Source organism: Nematolebias whitei, chromosome 16, assembly GCF_014905685.2.
Source record: "Nematolebias whitei isolate Nwh7 chromosome 16, NemWhi1, whole genome shotgun sequence".
Lineage (NCBI taxonomy): Eukaryota > Metazoa > Chordata > Actinopteri > Cyprinodontiformes > Rivulidae > Nematolebias > Nematolebias whitei.
In genome coordinates, this window is record NC_056513.1 from 1988991 (window position 1) to 2009902 (window position 20912).

The 20912-nt window shown below is 44.2% G+C and overlaps 2 protein-coding genes and 2 long non-coding RNA genes across 4 annotated transcripts; 1 reads left to right on the forward strand and 3 right to left on the reverse strand.

The window, feature by feature from the left end:
* The first annotated feature begins 4662 nt into the window (after nucleotides 1-4662).
* Nucleotides 4663-6066, forward strand: foxe1 (forkhead box E1). Its single transcript, XM_037690041.1, has one exon. The coding sequence runs from the start codon at nucleotides 4975-4977 to the stop codon at nucleotides 6064-6066; it is 1092 nt and encodes a 363-aa protein (XP_037545969.1). The 5' UTR covers nucleotides 4663-4974.
* A 2657-nt stretch (nucleotides 6067-8723) lies between these two features.
* On the reverse strand, nucleotides 8724-10789 carry LOC119422356. Its single transcript, XR_005187420.1, has 3 exons — nucleotides 10721-10789; nucleotides 8870-9002; nucleotides 8724-8796 (listed from the first exon to the last, which is right to left on the reverse strand). It is a non-coding gene; the product is annotated as an uncharacterized LOC119422356 (long non-coding RNA).
* Nucleotides 10790-11547: 758 nt separating this feature from the next.
* spag5 (sperm associated antigen 5) lies at nucleotides 11548-13679 on the reverse strand. The gene is made up of 4 exons (XM_037690419.1): nucleotides 13651-13679; nucleotides 13426-13600; nucleotides 11917-12050; nucleotides 11548-11752 (listed from the first exon to the last, which is right to left on the reverse strand). Exons 1-4 carry the CDS (start codon nucleotides 13677-13679, stop codon nucleotides 11548-11550), a joined length of 543 nt encoding a protein of 180 aa, XP_037546347.1.
* A 444-nt stretch (nucleotides 13680-14123) lies between these two features.
* LOC119422573 lies at nucleotides 14124-14555 on the reverse strand. The gene is made up of 3 exons (XR_005187424.1): nucleotides 14468-14555; nucleotides 14285-14378; nucleotides 14124-14177 (listed from the first exon to the last, which is right to left on the reverse strand). It is a non-coding gene; the product is annotated as an uncharacterized LOC119422573 (long non-coding RNA).
* Between the last annotated feature and the right edge of the window lie 6357 nt (nucleotides 14556-20912).

The window sequence follows — 20912 nt, forward strand, 5'->3', positions numbered from 1 at the left end:
CCTTACAGCTGCAGCAGTGCAAGTTTTAAACAAAGATATTATTTAATTTGTTAACCCTTAAAACAAATGTTAAGGACGACTCTCAACTACCACCATGTTGACTCAGTTACCTCCAGAAGTTAATCAGTTGCAGATAAACCTAAAGGTCAGCTGCTAAGTTTCATCCAAGTTCATCCAGTGGTTCGTGAGATATTTTGCTAAAAGACAAACACACACACAGACTCTCACTCCATGAAAGAGAGGCAATAATAATTAAAATCTAAAAGGTTAAAAAGTTGTAATAAACTTCGGTGGCTCATCAGAGCAGCGGCGTCTCTGAGCCGTTCAATAATTCCTGACACATCGAATCAGAAGAGATCCAACATAAATCTCGTCTTTCATCAGCACGAACAGCGTCTGGATGAGACATCACAGCCTCAGCTCCAGGACCAGCAGCTGCTCGAGGAATTACTCACCTCCGATTGTTCCTTCTCATCAAGCGAAGCAGAATTAGGCAGAGGGCGAGGCCGACGGCACGCAGCGTTACTCGTCCATCACATCTGTCAGAGGCTGATGTGCAAAAAACAACAAGCACACCATCATGGAACGACTTCAAGTACTGCAAACTTCCCACCGTGTGCTCTTTGAAACATTCCTCTGATACAACAAAGTTCAGTCAGGTCCTCTGGACGCTTCCTTTCTTCTTCTCCTTTTTTTTGTTGTTGAGATGTTTCGTCCTTCATCCAAAGGACTTCATCAGTCTGAGGCGCCACAACAAACTCAGTCCCACATAGTGGGTCAACCAGTTTGATGGTGATAAGATGGTTTCTGGAGGCCGCCCTCTCCCCTGTCGACTCCTCTGAGGCAGCCGTGCCAAAGTGGTTCAGAACATCAAGGTTCATGCTCAGTAATCCAGGTAAGAAATCCAGCAAAGTTCAATCAGGTCCTCTGGACGGTTTCTTTATTTTTGATGAAGGACGAAACGTCTCAACAACAACAACAAAAGAAACCGTCCAGGTGACCGGACTGAACTTAGTTGGATTTGTACCTGGATTATTGAACATGAACGTTGATGTTCCTCTTGATCGTTGCAGTTTTTCATGAAAGGTTGCGATCGTCATCGTTTTATTTTGAACTTCTTAAAGCAGCTTTTATGTCATTTGTAACGACCAACTCAACTCTGCGTTTTGAATCCGAGGACGTTCAAACTGCGATCTACAACTGAACTTTGACTTTCATAGTTTTGTTGCTTTAAATCAGGAAAACTGGAGACGAACGTCACAAGTTTCAGATTTTAAGAAGAAAACGTACGTAAAAGTTTGTGCGCTGTGATTTCTGACACGTGATCTCGGTCAAACAATCGTTGCAACAATCAGATGATTTGAGAGGATGAAACTTTAAAACAATTCACTAAATGTGTTTTTAAAAAAGGCTAAGTGAATCAAATCTGTTCTTTATAGACAAACTGTTCTTGTACTTCCTGTGACATTAATATTTAGCACAAGAGAATTTTTACTAAACTTAATTATGAATTGTTTTTAGTGAGCACTAAAACTTCAGTTCATCCTTAAGGCCGAGCTCAGATTTATATTAAATTTGGAGAAAGTGAGAAAATAACTCGTTCCACAAACATCCACAGATCAGCACGTGCAAATATGTCGATGTGCTTAATCCGTTGTCGTTTTAAACATTAACGAGCTTTTTGAGCTTCAGGGAAACGACAGTTTATTTAGAAAAGGTGTACAACAAAGTGCACGAGCTGAAGCCGAAGAGACAAAATTAAATGAATTATTTTTTAATCGGTGTTTGTGCACGACTCTTTGTCTCAGCGAACTCAAATAAATAATGTCGTCCGTTTGAAAAACAGCAAAAAAGACTTTTATTTTATTAATGTAAAGATTTTTGCATCACTTCCTGTGAAGTTCTGAATCTTTCAAACAAAATATTTGCCATAAGTATCCAAATAATAAGTTTTCAATCACGGCAGGAAAAGATTGATTAAAGCTAAGATGTGACTAAACACGATGAAAGCCTAGAGTGGATTTGTGAGATTAGAACTAGATTACAGCTGGATTATTTTAAGAAACAGACGAGTACCGTGTTAGGTAACCCCCTTTCTTCTATAAATGTCAACACATCGTGGCTCAGCGGCTCGTTACACAAAGTTCACGTCTTTAACGCTCTCAGCTCGCTGCTGCAGCGGGCAGGAAGTTGAACGGAGCTAAAGTGACATTCAAAAGCTCCTGGTTTCATCACACGCCGCACCCGAACACCACGCCGCTCGACGTCCGGGCCTTCCTGCACCACGAAACCTTTTCTCAGCTTGTTGTTCCAGCGAGCTCGCTCTCTGCGGACACGCCTGCAGAGCAGGAGCCTGGTGTTGAGCGGTGGCACAGTGGGCCTGGTGTTGAGCTGCCGGGGTTTATTCTGTTTGTTTTAGAGATTACAGGAGAACCTCCGGCCCTCGCAGAGTACCTGGACTTCTCAGCACCTGAGCTGCTGCTGTTGTTGTTTAACGTCGACTTAAAAGCTCTGAAGACGGGCTCGGCACCGTCCTTTAACGAAACAAACATTTCTGTGCAGGAGTGCACGTCGCCCGCCGCTCTACCTGCTGAGGTCTGCTTGTGCTCAGTGTGCACGTTGCAGAGGACTCTCATCTACTGCCGCGCTACATTTAGCTCATGGAGGGAATAATGAAGAATTCTATTTTTCTTCTTCAGCATCGTTCTCTTCCTGCAGTTTTCAAGTTATTTTGTTAAATCATGAATCAAAACGTTCGGCTCTTTCAGGACAAACCTGCTGTGACGTCTGGTGTTGGTGCAACTTTAGCTGTTTGAAATATTTAGCCTTTTCTGACGTTTTTTCCTCGTAGAAAATGAATTGAGCTCATTTTACCTCCTTCAGCTCTTTAGATGTGTTTACAACCTTTTACTGCTGCTTTCACATTTTGTTCTGCTTCAGCTTCTTTCAGCTTCCTGCTGAAAATTTTTCAGCTAATTTCAGCTGTTTTGTGTTCCTTTAAGATTCTTTCTGCTAACTATATTTATGCGTTTCCTCTAACTTCTTTCTGTTAATTCCAACTTGTTCTGCCCCTTTCATCTTATTTCTACAAGTTTCAGCTTTTTCTACTATTTCAGCTACTGTTCTGCTGTTTTTATGCAAATTTGAGCTTTTTCAGCTAATTCCATCCATATTTGTTCAACTCATTTCACCATTTTTCAGCCCAATTCAGCCAAAATGTGCTCTCTCCACTTCCTTCTGGTAATTTAAGTGTATTTCTGCTATTTTAGCTACTTTTCAGCTGTTTTTTGTTTCTTTTCTTCTGATTTCGTGATCATTTCTTCTTCTTTCAGCCTAACTGGGAAAATGTGTTTTCACTCTTTCAGCTACCTTTGTAGCATATTTTAAGCTGATTTCAGCAGTCTTCAGATAAAGTCAAGTTTTTCATGATCATTTCTGTTACTTTCAACCTAATTAACTTCTTTATGCTAATTTTAGCTCGTTACACTCCTTTCAGCTTAATTATGCTAGTTTCAGCCATTTGTTATTTCAGATGCTATTTAGCTGTTTTATGCTAATTTTAGGTTTTTCAGCCAATTCCACTTTTTTTACCCAATTTTAGCTCTTTCTGCTTCGTTCTGGTAGTTTAAGCTTCTTTCTGCCTTTTCAGCTTTAGTTTTTTTTAGCTACTTTCCTAATTTTTTTGCTCATTTCATCTTATTTGAACCCAATTCAGCAAATGTGTTCTTTCTACTTTCTTTTGCTAACTTAGTCTTGTTCTTCCATTTCAGCATGTCTTTTTTTTAGCTAATTTCAGCTGTTTTTCAGCAAGTTTGAGCATAAAGCATTCTGCATTTTTGCAGGAAATTCAATTTCTCGTGTTATATTTAAAAAGGATCAACTGATTTACACGATCCTTCGGCTTTTGCAGCAGCGAGCAATCAAAAGCGCCACAGTCTGAACAAAACCTACTTCAGTGGCTGATTTCTGGGTTCTGCTCCTCGTCTCTCAGGTTGCATCCAGACTTTCTGATGACGGCCGATAGTTTGCATGCTGAAATCACTGGAGGGCCTTTGTCTGGAAATTATTTACATCTCTTAACACAGCTGGCTGGTCCAACCACTGGCACAAAGCAAACAAGGAAGCACGATAGAAAAACAACTTGTAGGTTAAGTTACCACTAAAGAGGCGCTTTAGTGCTAAACGTCCAAACAACGTGGACCATTTTAGATCTTTAAAACAAACTGAGGTCGACTTTAAAGAAACATTTAGCTATAAAGAGGAAACGATGTTTGTTTTGGACAGCTTGGGGTGATTTAACTTTTTAAAAGGCCTCGTTAGAATAACTGATGAATGAAAGTTTAAAAAGGCATCAGAACGCTTCGTTTAAAACTCATTTTAGACATTTTTTCTGACCTCACCTGGAAATCAAAGCTTTTCTTTTCATGTCAGTATTAGGAGCTCATTACTAAATAAAATACCTTTCAGTTTTTTTATCCAACAAAGCTGTCAGACTTTGACAAGCACGAACAATAGACCCGTATAAAGCTGAAGTATGCTGAGAGCATGTGATGCTGCGGGGGCGTGGCCCTGGAGGTGCTCTGCACAGGTAACACTCTTCAGGTAGCTCAGCGTGACTCATTCTCTCCCACACACGGCGCTCTCACTATGTGATCCGTCAACCTGAGCGACACCAGACTCTGTGGAAAAAGAGCCAAACCGAAGAACTGCATCCAACAACCGAAGGTTTTACCTGCCTGAAGGTTTGGGACGTGGACTCCACCGCAGTGAGTCGTTTCACAGAAAGACGAGACAAAACGGCTTTTTACCAAGAGAACAGGGGCAGATGTCTTGTTCTGATTTCCACTGTCCAGGAGCTACTTTGGTTACACACGAGGAACTTCCCAGATCTGTGGGAGAACTGAGACGTTCAGCTTCTGCAGTGAATTCATTTGACACTTTGAACTTGTTGGGATTGTTTGACCGTCTTTGACGATGCCTGTGGTCAAAGTGGAAAAAGACTCTTCAGCAGACACCACCGTTCCCTCCTCCAACCCTTCACCACAGACCGAGGAGCAGCCCCGGGGCAGGAGGAGGAAGAGACCCCTTGAGAGGGGCAAACCACCGTACAGCTACATCGCGCTCATCTCCATGGCCATAGCCAACTCCCCTGACCGCAAACTGACGCTGGGGGGCATCTACAAATTCATCACAGAGCGGTTCCCCTTCTACAGGGACAACTCCAAGAAGTGGCAGAACTCCATTCGCCACAACCTGACGCTCAACGATTGCTTCATCAAGATCCCTCGAGAGCCCGGCCGGCCAGGAAAGGGCAACTACTGGGCCCTGGACCCCAACGCAGAGGACATGTTCGAGAGCGGCAGTTTCCTGAGGCGCAGGAAGCGGTTCAAGCGCTGCGACTTGAGCACGTACTCCTCGTATGTGCACGAGGCCCCGGTGTTCTCTCCGGTCCAGATAACCAGATCAGCTGCATACTCCAACACAGTCTACCCCAACATGACCGTCAGCCCCACCTACAGCCAGCAGCTGCCCTCCGCCTATTACCCCTCCTCGTCCCCCCCTGGGTTTGGACCTGGTCAGACCCGCATGTTCAGCATCAACAACATCATCGGACACCCAGCCTCAGCCAGCATGATGGCGGGTCAAGGGTCAGAGATGATGCAGCAGCCCAGCCGGAGCTTTAGTCCCGAAGGTCTACCAAACGGACCTAATCCTTGCAGCCTGGGGGGGTCTGGTTTCCAGACTCAGCCATGTGGGGGAGCCCTGCCACCGCGCTCCTCGGCACACCCGGGGTTCACCTACTCCGGGCCGAGCAGCCATCCTCATCACCCCCATCAAGGCTCCTACGGACAAGGCCACAGACAGGGGTACACGGCAGCGGGCCGGATCCAGACCTCGCCTCAGGGCTCTGCAGAGGCTCTGGAGCACTACGGCAGAGCGTCCCCCGTGCAGCTCGGCTCCTTCTCCCAGTACAACAGCACAGCAGGTCCTGTCTCCAACAGCGGGGGGTACCTGAGACACCCCCCCTACCCTGGGAGCATGGAGCGCTTCGTTCCTGCCATCTAGAAAACGCTGATGTTTGTCAGAAGTGCCTCAGAGCCGGACGGAGCCGGACGGAGCCGGACGGAGCCGGACGGGGCCGGACGGAGCCGGACGGAGCCGGACGGAGCCGGACGGAGCCGGACGGAGCCGGACGGAGCTGGACGGAGCCGGACATCTCTAGGCACAAACTGTTTTTGCTAAACTCGTGACGTTCAAACAAGAAGCTCGTCCGGAGACGCGACTGTGATTTTTCTAGTTTGGCCTCGTTTTCAGGACTGACGACAACTTCCTGTTCGTGATTGTTTAAGTCTAATCCAGATGCAAAGGTCTGAACTGCAGCTGCGTCCGTCTGTAAATTAAATTCTGTGCGTGGTTGAAGTTTGTTGCTCGTGGCAGCTTCACAGGGCGAGCTCAGAACTGCTGCATTTTAAAAACCTTCGTAACGTTCGTATAAATTATTGTTTCGTGGTCATCGGGTTGTTTTACAATAAGTGGCTGGTTCGAATGGCTAAAGCTCTGCATGGTTTTTTTGTGGGGGGTCAAAATAAACTGCACATTTAGTTTGCATTTTGTGTAAATAAAGTGAAAAAGCACATTTTCTTCAAACGTAATTTGTTAATATTTGCAACAGCAGAATGTTAGAATGAAACAGAGTTGAACTCTTTTAAAGTAAAAATGTTTTAAAAGCAGGAGCCACGTGTTGCAGCTGAGGTGAAGCCGTCTTGGAGTTAGCGGACCGTCTTCATGCCGAGACGCTCTTCAATCCAGAAAATAAAGTTGTACAATAAATTTACTATTTGTAATTTAATATTTGATCCCAGAAAGAAATCAAACGATGAGACACGTCTTCCACCGTCTGCACGTCTTAATGGAAACTTTGGACAAATCTCATTTTTGATGTAGGAATTGAATTTTATTTTATGGCTAACAAGTCAAATAATTTATTTTTGCTTGTTTTGTAAACATTGATGAAATTTAATTAATAAAAATGTTTTGTGCAATTTTAATCAACCTATGCAAAACGATAATTTATTTATTGTTTGCCGTTTTAAACACGTGATTTATTCTCCAACTTACATTTAAACCTCTGTGTACAAAAGGAATTAACTTTAAAATTAAATACAATAATAATTACCGTTTCTTCTACAGCGCTTCAGACATTAAATACATTTACATTGAAAATAACTGAATCTAGTTAAAACCTGCAGTGAGGAACCCCTGATCCCCTGCAGGGAACATGCTTATTACATTTATTTTACTTATTATATTTAATGAATATTATTATAGTTTAGTGTCAAAGACAAATACAGAATTAAATGCGTCGGCTCGGTGAGTTCATTTAAAACAGGACAGAATCAGTTTGGGGCAAAACGTTTAAAGACAAATGACGAGGTTTGTGTATTTATACCGTCGTATTTTATTTTAAGAATGATTAGAAACGAGTCACCACATCTGGACCCAAACTAAGAAAATGTATTGAGGCGTGCCCGTCATCCAAACATTAAATACGGTTTAGTTTGGTGACTGTTTCGAATCTGTTGAACTATTTGATCAAACTTCAAGACCAGAAAATAAAAGTCTGTGGTGTCCAACAGTTTTTTATTTATTTTAAACCGCTTCATATTTGCAGTGTCTTCATCTCCAAGCAGACAAACAGCCGAAACTTTTACTTTAGCCTTTAATTTTCTTCCCGCTTGCACGTGTTCAGAACAGGCTCAGCGTTTAAAATGACATTTTCACATCATTACTGGAGAAAGATTCAATTGTTTTTTGATTCTTCCTTTATTTGTAAAATAAAACAAACAAGGATAACTTGTAAAACTCAACATCTGAACCTTTAATGAAAAATAATATTAATGAAGCTAAAACAACAGAGGAAACCTTCAGCTGATGTATCAGCCGATGTATTTGAGCAGCTGCTGCAGCTGTTCACAACCTTTCGTGACTTCTGGCAGAGACAGCAGCGTCTGCGTGAAGAGCAAGTTATTTTAAATAATATATAAATACAATAACTATGAATAAAGGTTAATGAATAAATAAACATCAGAGCCACGTGAAATCTTTGCAGAGACTATTTTAAATGTTTTTACATTTTTAAATCTCAAACAAACGGCTCTGGAGGTGAAATTTGAAGAATAAAAACTGAACTCACCTCTCGGACTTTATTGATTATGTCGTTTAAAATCTGAAGCTCCATCTCAGTTTTGTGAATGTTGGTCTGATGGACGATTTGCTGCGAGAGACGAGGAGAAACATTTTGCATCATGAAGTCCCGTCACGTGACCGTTTCAATCAAACGGATCAGAACCTACGTGTCTCTTGGCTCGGTCGAGGAGCTTGACTCGGGCCTGCTCCGCTTCCTGAAGGCTCACCTTCATCCTCTCCATCTGATGACACAGAAGTATAAACATGTGCTCGTGGAAACACGCAGACGTGAGTGACGGACCTGTCTCAGCAGCTGGATCTTCTCCTCCATGGAACGAGCTGCGTTACTCGACTGGCTGCCGGACTTCCTCAGCTCGTCCCGGAGGTGGTGGGCCTCCACCCTCGACTGCTGCAGAGCGAGACGAAGCTCCACCACCTCCTTTCTTAGTTCCTGTAAAAGACTCAAATTAAAACTAAAGAATGCATAAACATCTGGAGGATTTGTGCGTCTCTGTGTTTAGAGCTTACGTTATTGTCGGTCTTGTGTTTGCTCAGAATCTCCTGGGCCTCCTGAACGTCGGCCATCAGCTTCGTCAAGGTTTTCTCGTCCTTTAATGAAAAACATACGAAACCTTTCAGAGCCTCCTGCTGTGAGGTCTTTACAGAAGCACAAACAACTGACCAGAGCTTTCTGCTGCAGGGCCTGATGGCCTCTCTCAGCCTGGTTCTGCAGGCGGTCCAGCTGGTGCTTCAGCTCCATCACCTCAGCCTCATGGTGGCTGCTTGCAGCCTGCTGCTCCACCTGCAGGCGGTGGCTGGAACAACATCACAGAACGTTGAGATGTTTAGACGAGTCCTCATACGGAACAATACGGATGGAGTCCGGAGGACGAAGCCCGTCAGAAAGAGCTCCTTTCATTCAATCAGGAGTCCGTCGACTTCACGTCAAGTCAGTTTTCTCATCATCTATGACAAAAGTTACTTCCACAAGATTTATCAAAATATTCATAAAGTTTTTCAGACGCACTTTTCAAACTGCACAAGTAAAAATACACAACTTGTCTTCAGAGACGTTGCTCACGCTCCTCGGTCACAACGCAGCTCGCTTTTCAAATCAACTTTACTCGTGAAGCGCATTAAAACAGCAGCAAAACGCCCAACTGTCAAATTAACGTGCGCTCCAAAATCAAACGTTCCACGCGCTTTAAACGGGTTTTTGCAGACACTTCTGGAAATAAACAACAAAAAGTCAAATATAGCATTAAAAATGTGCAACTTTTTTAAATTAACCATAACATTTATAATTTGGAGGATGTTCAGGGTCTGGCTGATCTGCTGCAGCCATATGTCCCACAGCGCTCTCTGAGGTCAGACCAGATGCTTCTGTTGGTTCCAGGAACCCGTCTTCAGCTCAGAGGTGACGGAACCGTCTCTGCTGCAGGTCCAAAACTGTGGAACGAGTCACCACTGCACGACAGCCAGGCTCGCCCTCTCACTGACTTTAAGTCTCGTTTAAAAACTCACTTTTATTCTCTGGTTTCGACTGTCACGGTAAATTTTACTGGGCGATTAATTGTCTCAGAAATTATTGTGATAAACAATAATGTTGTTTGAAACTTGACAATAAAAAGTCAAATTTAAGAAGAAATGTTTAATGTTTTGCATGTAGAACCTTTTTTGACCACTGGATGGCAGTGTAAAACAGTCTGAACTGAAGGATGGATAGTGAGGGAGCGAGCAGCGCGTCTCTTTAAGATAAATGTGAGGGAGGCCCCTTGACGTGACATGGGCTGTCTCTCAAGATGGCAGACGCTCGGTGTGGTTCGAGTTCTTTAGCGTTTTTCACACAAAACTTTTAATAAAAAAAATCAGTAAACAAGTTCTCGGCTTCTTTTTTCAGAGAAAAACAACTTTTTTCACGAAGGCACGAGTTTCAACCGTGAATTTTGGAGCTTCGACAAGACGGAGGTTTTTCCCCCCGAGGTCGGCCTGTTAGCTTAGCTCGTAGCTTAGCTTCTCAGTTTAGCTACTTTTAACGATTCAAAACACGATTTTGAACGTTAAAACAGATTTTAAAGAGAAAAGAGAAGGGGAGGGGTCAGTGAAGAGTCTTTTGTCCTCCAGTGTCTTCAGTAGAAAGAGAGAGACAAGAAGAAACGATAAATCTGATAATTGAAAATTAGGTCAATAATTTTCATTTATCGTGCGATTAATTGATTTATTGTTTATCGCGACATGCGAGTTGATCTTAACTTTCTGTAATATTCTATAATGTTAGTTATTTAGTTCTTGTCTTTATGTGGATCTATGCATTTTATTCTGTCCTTTGCTTGTTTTGTTTTGGTGTCCAGCTCTCTGCTCGGCCTCGCTGCTGATTTAAGTGCTTTATAAATAAAGTGGTGTGGTAGAATGCTGTGTCAGACGTGCTTGTTGCAAGTCGTTGGTCAATCAAGAGTAGAAAAGGATTAAACAGATGTGAGCTGTAAATATATCAATAATAATATTGATCTCTGCACCCGGCTCCAACGCTCACATGTTGCTGTGCAGCTCCTGCAGCTGAGCGTCTTTGCTCCGCCGCACAGACTCCACGGTGCCGACGAGCTCGGAGACGGTGCTGCCGAGGCCGGAGAGGAGGTCGGCCACGTCGCGGTGCTGCGCTTCTTCTGAAGCTGAGCCCACGTCTGGAGCTCTCTGAGCTGCGACGCAGGTGAAGGCACTCTTCTCACTGAACAAAGGCCTGCTCCACGTCTCAGGAGGATCTGTGGAGACGAAGGACAACGGTCTGGTTTTTACTTTAACTATTGATGATGATGACTCGTTTATTTTACAGCTACAGCAGATAAAGATGTTGAGAACTACTAAAAACACATCGATAAGAAATGCTGAGTGTCGATAACAAACAGGAGACAATTTGCTGTAAATTTCTAGTTTAAAAGTCTAACTACAACAACTCTGTCCCAGATCTTCATCGTGTGGCTCCTAAATGAGTAAGTAAATAAACTCTAATACGCTGAATGTGTGTTTTTAAGAGGACAAAGTGATTAAAGTACCAGATGCAGCAGACGTGCTGGTTCTGACGTCTTCGTCTTTCTCTGCAGTTGATGCTGATATGATGCTGCTGACGAAGGAAGTGGAGGGACGACGCTGCTCCGCACTAGAGAGCACTCCTGACTCCTCCTCCTTTAGATCTTGTTTCTAAGAAGGAAGTAATGTGCATACATCTTTATACAACCCGTTTACTGTACAAGTTTATTTCACATGACTGAGGAACGTTTCATGTGGTGTTTAAAAGACATTCTTCCTGTTTGAAAAGCATTATTGCATGACATGCATCCTGAGAGCCGCAGCGCAGTGGACAGTTTACAGAAGTACAAGAGGCTGTGCATTAGTTGTGACCTGGTCCATGAGAGAAGCGTGCAGCTCGTTCGTCAGCCCCCGCAGCGTGTGATGCAGCAGCGTAATCTCAGTGACGGCCTGAGCCAGCTTTTCTTCGAGCTCCCCTCGAGCTGCGTCGGCTGCAGAGCTTGAGGATTTCAGCTCGTCAGACAAACTCCTGTTCTCAGCCCTGAAATGAAAACGATGTTTTATATTTTATCATTCGATGTGTTGAAACAACGTCAGAACGCGTCAGCTCAGAAATAGTTTCTGTTTAAGCAAAGACGACCCGCTGACCTGCAGAGAGCGGCACGTAAAACTAAAACTGGGTCATTCTTGTGAACTTCAACTCACTGAAGTTTGCAAACTTCTCCTGTTAGATCCTCATAAGCAATGTTCCTGTCCCGCAGCGCCTGCAGGTTGGTCGTCAGCATTCGTTCACCTTCAGCCACCTGCTCCCGCACCAGCTCGTTCTCCATCTGCAGGAACTGAAACATTAAAAACTCACCGTTAAAAACAGACAGACACCACTGGCTCAGAAAGACAACACAGAAAATGTAAAGAACAAAAGTTAACCGACACAGATTTGCTTTAGTAGGGTGCTTGTTATATTAACAGCTGCATAGTTCATTTAGCCACATACAGTATTTGAATTGTTTTAAATATATAGGATGTTGTAATATCTCGTGGGGCTAAGAGTAGAAGAGTCATGTTGCAGCCACACACAGAACAATAGTTCAGTCTGTTTAGAATAAACATCATCATCAGCTGCTCTCGTCAGCATCAGGATTACATACAGAATAACTCATGGGGTTCCTCAGGGTTCAGTGCTTGGACGAATACTCTTTACCTTATTATGCTTCCATTAGGTAAAGTTATTAAACAGCATGGGATAAATGTTCATTGTTATGCTGATGATTCACAGTTATATTTTTCCATGAAACCCAATGAATCCAATCAGCTACTTAGAGCATGTCTTAAAGACACAAAAACCTGGATGACCCTTAATTTTCTGCTTTTAAACTTGGACAAGACCGAGGTTGTGGTTTTTGGACCTGAGCATCTTAGGAATAAATTTTGGAGTCTTTCACTTTCTCTGGGTGGCATTAACCTCAGGTTCCTAGAGTTTCCAAAAACAGAATGGGTGGAAGATCTTCCAGTTCTCAGGCTCCTCTCTTGTGGAACCAACTTCCAGTTTCTGTCCGTGAGGCTGACACAATGTCCAGTTTGAGACTGGGATTAAGACTTTCCTTTTTGATAAATACTATAGTTGGGGTCGGATTGGGTTTCCTGACTTTCCCCTTATTTATGCTGCTATAGGCTACTGAGGATGAATTAACCTCATTTTATCAAATGGATACCAGTAGTTCTAAATGGTTTGTATTTATAATTATTTCTAGCTTAACCTTTTTTTGTCTTTCACCTAGTGAGCGACCTGCTCGCCTCCATTCTGGACCTGTCACTGTGTGACCGATTCTACTTCCTGTCCCCTCAAACCCAGACGGGTTATCTTAATATCTGTCAAATGAGCTAAATTACAGCCATTTTTTCAAGGTCGCTTAGCTGTGGCGGCCATCTTGACGGTGACCGAGACGTCCCCATCAGTTAAAAATGTTTAGTTAAAATCTGTCGACTGGTTTATGAACCATTTTGCTAGTCACAAATACAAATCAAGCACTTTCTACACAAACTAAAACTACAAAATAAACTTTGGTATCAAAAACTAATTTTGTCCTGCAGAAAGGTGCGACTGAAGTGACCACAGATCCCTTTTAGGACAGAAGTGCAGAGAAACGTAAAAATGTTAAGACAAGGTACAAGTACCACAGAAAATGGAAAAAAATGACATTTTAAAAAGCTGACCTCGTTCATTTCCTGCACGCCGCCAAGTTGTGCACAACTCTCCTGGAGCTGCTGGACCTGCAGACCCTGAGACTGAGACAGGGTCTGCAGCTGAGCCACTTGGTGCTCGCTCCGAGACAGAGCCCGGCGTAGTTCACGCTCACGCTCCTCTGAAGCCTGCAGGGACGCCTCCATCCTGCAGGGCAGCAAACCGTTACAGCAAGTGCTCAGGGGGGCCACTGTTACTGGAAGCCCAGAGCCCAGGGGCCGGACATCCAGCAGTTATTATCATTCAGTAAGTTTGTTTTATGGTTTAAAATCTGGTTTTATTTAAAAATTAACCCATTTCTGGGCCGAACGGAGCACATCAGTTGAATAGCTCAAATCTAAGCAATTGAAATCTTGACAAGAACCTCTTTGTTACGTTAAACATCACCAAACTGACCTATGAACTGTAAATATTAAAACACCACCACTCACTGGTCTGCTCTCTCATTAGCTCGTCGAATGTCCTGCCACGACTGCTGCAACCTGACGATTAAACAAAAGTTACTCTGTAGGGCCGAGGAGCGTCGTTCCAGTTTTATTTCTGAAGTAACGCGTCTCTTCAGCAGGTGCCTCATACTTTGTTGTCTCAGCAGCGAGAGCCTGCTCCAGGAACGAGTAGGACGCCAACGTGGAGGAAATGGTGGCGGACAACTCCGTCACCTTCCTCTCCAGCTGACACGCCTCCTCCTCTTTTCCTGTTAGTTTTTGTCTCAGGACACTCATTTCTAATGATTAAACAGATAAATACCAGTGTATAAAGAAAAGCCAAGAATATCTACAGTTGATCAACAGCCGGCTCTTTGCAAGGACAGAATAAAATTAATCCATTTACCCGACGTCAGAATCGTCGCCTGCAGATTTAAATCCCCGATCTCTTGTTTGGCAGCACGGAGATTCAAACACGTTTCTTTCAGCTCCTCTTCCGTCTGTTAAGAACAAGTTTGTTTAAAAATAAAAAGGGAACAAGTTGAGGCAAACAGAAAGACAAGGGTGGTGAAATGTCCAAATGACAAACCTGTCGTCGCTCGTCCACCGCCTGGTCTCTTGCAGAACAACTCTCCTCCTTCTCCCTCAGAGCTGCAGACGTTCTCTCGTTGAGCAGGACGAGGACGGGGGCAGTTTTCTGTAGGACGCCCACGACTGCGTGGAGCTGCAACGAGTGGAAAACCAGCCCATCATTGCTCCGCACATCCAAAGATAACGGTGTGCAGGTCACGTTTGCTTCTGTGAGCTAACAAGCGTCAAGTGCAGCAGCCCCTGACGCGCAGCAGAGAAATATAGAAGATGAACATTTGGTGCAGATTTTACAGCCAACGTACGTCACTCATCAGGCTGGAGTGCTCCTCCGTGGTCTGGGACAAAACATCAAAGGCAGAGACGAGCGTTGCACTACAAGCTTCGTTTAACGCGACCTGCACAAGAAAGCAAAGGACAAACGTTAAACGTAGAGTTTAAAATAAATGGAGTTTGGTTTGTCGTCGCTGTGCACCTGCTTTGGATACGTTCGGTTTAAAGCAGCCAAGAGTTCTTGCTGCGATCCAACACTTTGCTCCAGGGTTGAGATTTCTGCAGCAGAGTGAGTCCTGAGTTGATTCGTCACACTGAAGGCCTGAGAAGAGACGACGGCGAAAGAGCGAGAACTTCATGACGTTTATTAGAAAAGCCCAGCTGGACGGAGGACGAACGTAAGAAAAGTCCCAAACAAACTGATGGGTGCGTACAGCATCCTTGGCTGTCAAGGCCTCTTCCATCCGAGTCCTCATGTCTTCCCTTTCCTGAAGAACTTCCTTCATCTTCTGCACCGTTCTCATCTGCAGCTCCTTGGATTTCTCACACAGAGTCTTCATGTGCTCGTACTAACACAGAAGAGAAAAGTGAAATACGCTGCAGACAAGAACAAGAAGCTCGTCTGTGATGTCAAGAGAAGTTTCCATACGTGTGAAATCAGCTGGTGATGGTCCTCCCTGACGTTGCGCCATCGTTCCTTCATGCCAGACAGAGCAGAGTCCGTGTCTCTGCTCAGAGACGCCTGTTGGGATGTTTCAGTTTTAATTAAAGACCAATTACATGAAGAAACGCCGTCTTCTGTTTAAAATTAAGGTCATGCGAGTTTTTCTAGTCTCACCACAGAAGTCTTCATGTCCTGCATGGACTGGATGAGGTTCTGCAGAGAACTTGCGTCCAGCTCCAGCTCACGGATCCTGCTCAGAGCCTCCACGTACAGGTCTCTGTACATCGTGGTCTAGATCAAACATCAGAGCGTGTCATTAGTTCATGTTGCACCAACACTGTTGGCCTGTTGTCTGTACCTGACTGAGCTCAGTGTGGTCCGTCTGCACGAGCTTTTCTCTGAGATTTGAAGGCGCAGGCCCCGCACACGCCCCCCCCTGAGATCTGGCTACAGCCAGCTGTTGAACGAGGACCTCGACCATGATCAGGCTGGACACCAACCTCTGCTCCAGCTCCTCCCTGGGCAGACTTCCCAAGCTGCCCGGAGATAAACTAAGAGCAGACAAAAAGCCCAGTGAGAAGCAGCACAACGTTAAAACATTAGAGGGGGGGGGGAGAGAAATAAACTCCAAACTCAAAGATGGAGCACTCACTTCCAGACGAGCGGGTCAGTTTCAGTGCACGAGTCCACGGCGGAGAATCCTTCCACCCTCGCAGATGTTCCGGACGTGTTGAGGCTGTGGTCGGGGCTGGTTCCGACGCAGACGCTGTGAGACTCCGCAGGAGGAGCCCCGAGTGAGCGGGCAGTGGAGGCAGCAGGAGGGGGCGCACCTGCAGCACCCACCTGTCCAGAGGCCAGGAGCAGGAACTCCGCCATCTGTCGCAGTTGCTGCTGAAGTTGGCCCTCGGGCATCAAGGGAACTCCTCCAGATTGAGGCGAAGCACCGAGCCTCTTCCCCAAATCTGCCTTCTGCTTCGTGGCCGAGTCTGGCTGAGACTTGCAACTTATTCTCGTGGAGTTGAACAAAGGCCGGGGCACGGGGCTTTCCATGTGCTCGGCCCAGAATTTACACGGATCAGCGTTGACATGAGAGGCCAAGCTTTTGTCACCTTCAGCGTTGTCAGCCAAAAATCTGCTCTGAGGCAAATTTAGTAAAGACAAAGAGGCTCTTCTTACATTAGGGTTGAGGATTCCCAACTGCAAGACTGAGGCAACTGAGGGACACTCTGATAGGACCTTCATGACATCAGGGAAGTCCTCTGCAGTTTGCTTTGTAGAGACACAAAAGGCTTGACCACCAGCAGCTGAGCCATGAGCAGCGTCGTGTCTCCCACTGGATTCAGGAGATCCGTCAGTGGAACATACTTGCAACAGATGGTCCAGACACTCCTGCACTTCTTCATGCACAGAACTTCCTGCTGAAGCTGCGAGGCGGCTGCAGGCAGACCCTTCAGTTCCATGAACAACTGAGGGCATTGTGTTGTCCTCAGAACGTTCTGCCAGCTGCAGCACTTCATATTTTACTGTCTCAGTCACAGCTTCCAAAGATGCCTCGGTCAGTAGAGATCCATTATAAACTGGTAAATCAGTGTCCGCTGCAACTTTGTTGTCATCCAGGTGGCTGTTAGCTTGCTCGGTACAGTCCGGTGCACGTGACGCAGACACGGATTCAACAGTGGGTGGACAGTCTCCACTCTGGGCCTGAGGTAGAAGAGGAAGCTTCTCTAGAAGCTGGTGGTCGTATTCATCATCCTCAGCAGCTGGTAGAACAACGGAGGGTTCCTCTGCACCAACCAGTTCTTCAGTTCTCACCAAGCTCATGTGTTCAGCTTCAACAGAGCTCAATGGACATGCCTCACTGCTGGAGATGCTGGGGGAATTGTTTTTCATGGTACAGTTTGGACAATCTGCGCGGTCGTAATCGTACAAAACGTTGTCACCAGCTAACACACTTGGATCAACACTGCAGCTGGAAACCATGTGAGGCAGAGGAACAGTGTTTTCCACAAGTTCAGGGTCTACAGACATTTCATTCGCACTTCCTGCACAGTCCAAAGGCTTCAAGGTTGATTCACTCAACTCATGAGAAACAGTTTCTGATCCTCTTTTTGTATGAGAACAGGTTGTGAAGACAGGAGCTCTACCAGTTCCACTGCTACAGGATGGATGATCCACATGTTCTGTTTGACCCAGCTGGGCACCGTCATCAGAGCCAATAAATGAAGATGTATCATGTTGTGATGAACTCCTGAAGCCTGTCACAGGCAGAGGAACGGTCTCTTCACATGGTTTGGTGGTGTCTGACAGTTCCAGCTCAGCTCCAAAAGATTTCAGCGTGGCATGTTCCTCTTCACTGCAGTCAGCACGACAAGCTCGTAAATCTTCTTCATCATCCACAGCACCCAAAGAGAAGACGCTGCTGGAAGTTTCAGGGACGTTAACGGCACTGATGCCATCAGAGTAAGGCCGTGTACCATCAGGGTTGTAGTAGGGGTGTTCTATGTGATCACAGCGTGACTGCTCCATGAAGTCATCTTCTGCGTCACTGCTACATGCAGCTTCAGCTTCAGACACAGCCAGTCCCCCTTCTGTGCACATAGAAGAGTCTGCGATCTCAACCTCACCACCAGCACAAAGAAAGGATTTCAATGTCACATATCCAAGTCCAGAACCTGTTAGGGTTCCATCAGTAGTTGAAGGGTAGGTTTGTATCGTTTTAGTCAACGGAGAAGTGAGCACGTGGGACTCGGAGTCACAGAGAGGCATGTCACCCTGTTGATAAAAAAATATATAATGAGTGTTGCATTTAAGTGGCAAATAAGCTGAAAAATTCCATAATGTTTGCATAGACCCACCACCACTGCCCTTTTCACCGCATCACCACTGGACTTGAGCCTCGAGGATGGACTTGACAAGAGCAGGATCTCATTGTTCAAGCATTTAAGAGGGGTACGCTCTCCACATCTGCTGGGGAACTAAAATCCAAAGGTTGAATAGATCATTTGGTCCTGATGCTGCTCAGTAATCCAGGTAGGTGGATCTAACCAGGTTGAGTCAGGTCCTCTGGACAGATTATTCTTGTTGAAACATTTCATATTTAATCCAAAGGACTTCTTCAGTCTGAGGAGCTGCAACAAACTCAGTCTTATAAACAGCTCCTTCTCATAGTGTATCAACCAGTTTGTTGACATCCAGATGGTGATGGCCGCTTGCTATTCACAGAGGGCTGAGTGATACTAGCAATAACAGCATTGTAAGAGGGGGACAATTGAACACGGAGGCTCCACCCCTGTTTAATGATGGACGGTTTCTTTTCACAAAGATGGCCTCCTTTACTTCTCTCTCAAACCATCGTTCCTCTCTGTCCAGGATGTGAACATCTTCATCCCTGAATGAGTGACCTCTGACCTGCAGATGAGTGTAGACCTCAGAGTCCTGCAACATCATCAGGCATCAGGTAATATCAGGTAAAGGAAGCCATCTTTGTGAAGAGAACCTGTTGTTGCTAGTATCACTCGGCCCTCTGTGAATAGCAAGTGGTCATCAGGGCACTAACGATCAGTTGATCAATTGTTTTTAGTATTTCACCCTTTTTTACAGCACCCTGATTTATTGTTTTATACACTACTCTTATTTTAACTGTATTTTTACTGTAGTTTATCGTTATTGTTGTTTATTGTTGTCTGTACTTTATATGTTCTGTCTGGAACAGGTCTCTCTTGTAAAAGAGTCCTTGTGGCTCAATGAGACTAGCCTGTAGAAATAAAGGTTGAATGAATGTAAAAAGCAATTGTTAGGCTGATGGTCCTTCTTGATCATGTGAACAGTTAGTTCTGGATGTCAACAACAAACTGGTTGATCCACTACGAGAAGGTGCTGTTTATAAGACTGAGTTTGCTGCAGCTCCTCAGACTGAAGAAGTCCTTTGGATAAAAGAAGAAACGTTTCAACAAGAAGACTCTGTCCAGAGGACCTGACTCCACCTTGTTAGAGCTACAGTTGTCCAAGTCAAAGGGCAAGTCTTACCAGGTCTTCCCCACTGGAACGCGACTTCCTGGACATCACCCCGGAGTTCTCAGAAACTACTCACAAACCTGTAGAAGAAATAGACACTGGTCTACAGCTTTTTAAAGTTTGCAATAGCACACAAACATCACACTTCAATAATATTTTCATCATTTTATGGTACGTTAGAAATAAATAAAAAAAAATCTATCAGATCTTTTTTAATGCATCAAACAGTCCTGTTCATACAAAAGATTATTTCTATTATGTTTAATTGTAAGGAAGAATAAATTTACAGCAATTCTTTTGTACAACCCCCCCCCCCCCCCAATCCTCTCAATTACAAGTAAAACTGAGATTTCCATACTAGCTTCAGATTGACAAACTGCTTTAAACATAGCTGTATTTTCTGTTTTCCAACACAGAAACTTAAGCAATTCCTCCAAAGTCTGTAAAAGAACAGAACACAAGTCTCTCCTGTAAATGAGTCCTCGAGGCTCAATGGGACTGACCCGTCTAAACAAAGCTTGAATGAAAAACACGATTTGTTATCCTGAAATGTAGTCAATCGCTTAAAAACAAGCAGAGAAAAACCTAATTTAATCCACTTGAGTTGGTTTGGAATAATACAAGTCCAGTTATAAAAATAATAAGTATGATAAGTTATAATATATAATAATAATAATAATACACGTCCAGTGGTTGAAACTGCACCAGTCAGAGTCCGAAAGCTCTACAGAGGTGGTGCAAACAGCAGAGGACATCACTGGCAGCAGTCTCCACACCATCCAGGACATCTACCACAGATGATGCTTACGTAAAGCAGCATCATTAAGGACCACACCCACCCAGCACAAAGACTCTTCCATCTACTACCCTCAGGCAGACGATAGAGGAGTCTGTCATCACGTACAAAAAGACTAAAGGACAGTTATTATTGACGAGCTGTCAGATTATTGAACGCTTGATAATAACTCTGAACTGACAATAACATTGCACCAAGAAACAGAAACTGTATCATGAAGGATACAGTTTCTGTTTCTACCTTACAGTCATAATTCAACCTCAGTGTCACTACCTGTGCAATAACCTGTCACACAACCTGTGTAGTACAGTGTATATTAATTATGATTATATATATATATATATATATATATATATACACACACTTATTCATTCAAATCCATCCTGCTTGCACCGTTGCACTCTCTTTAGGACGTTGTAAAGATTTATTTTGTCACTTTTTGGTACTTTATTTTTGTACCCTTATTGCATTCTTTTAGTATTTCTTGTTTGTTTGTTCTTTGATTTTGTAGCGAGTCAAATCGGTTCTTCTCATCCTAAGCATTTTATTGTACTGTTAATCTTGTGTTAACCTTGCTGCATATGACAAACACATCTTGAATCTCAACTTGACTCACTTGAATCAGTAAAGGAGCGTTGTCACAGTCGTTAAAACGTTTGGTTAGCTGAAGCTAGTTAACGCAGAACACGAAATAACAAC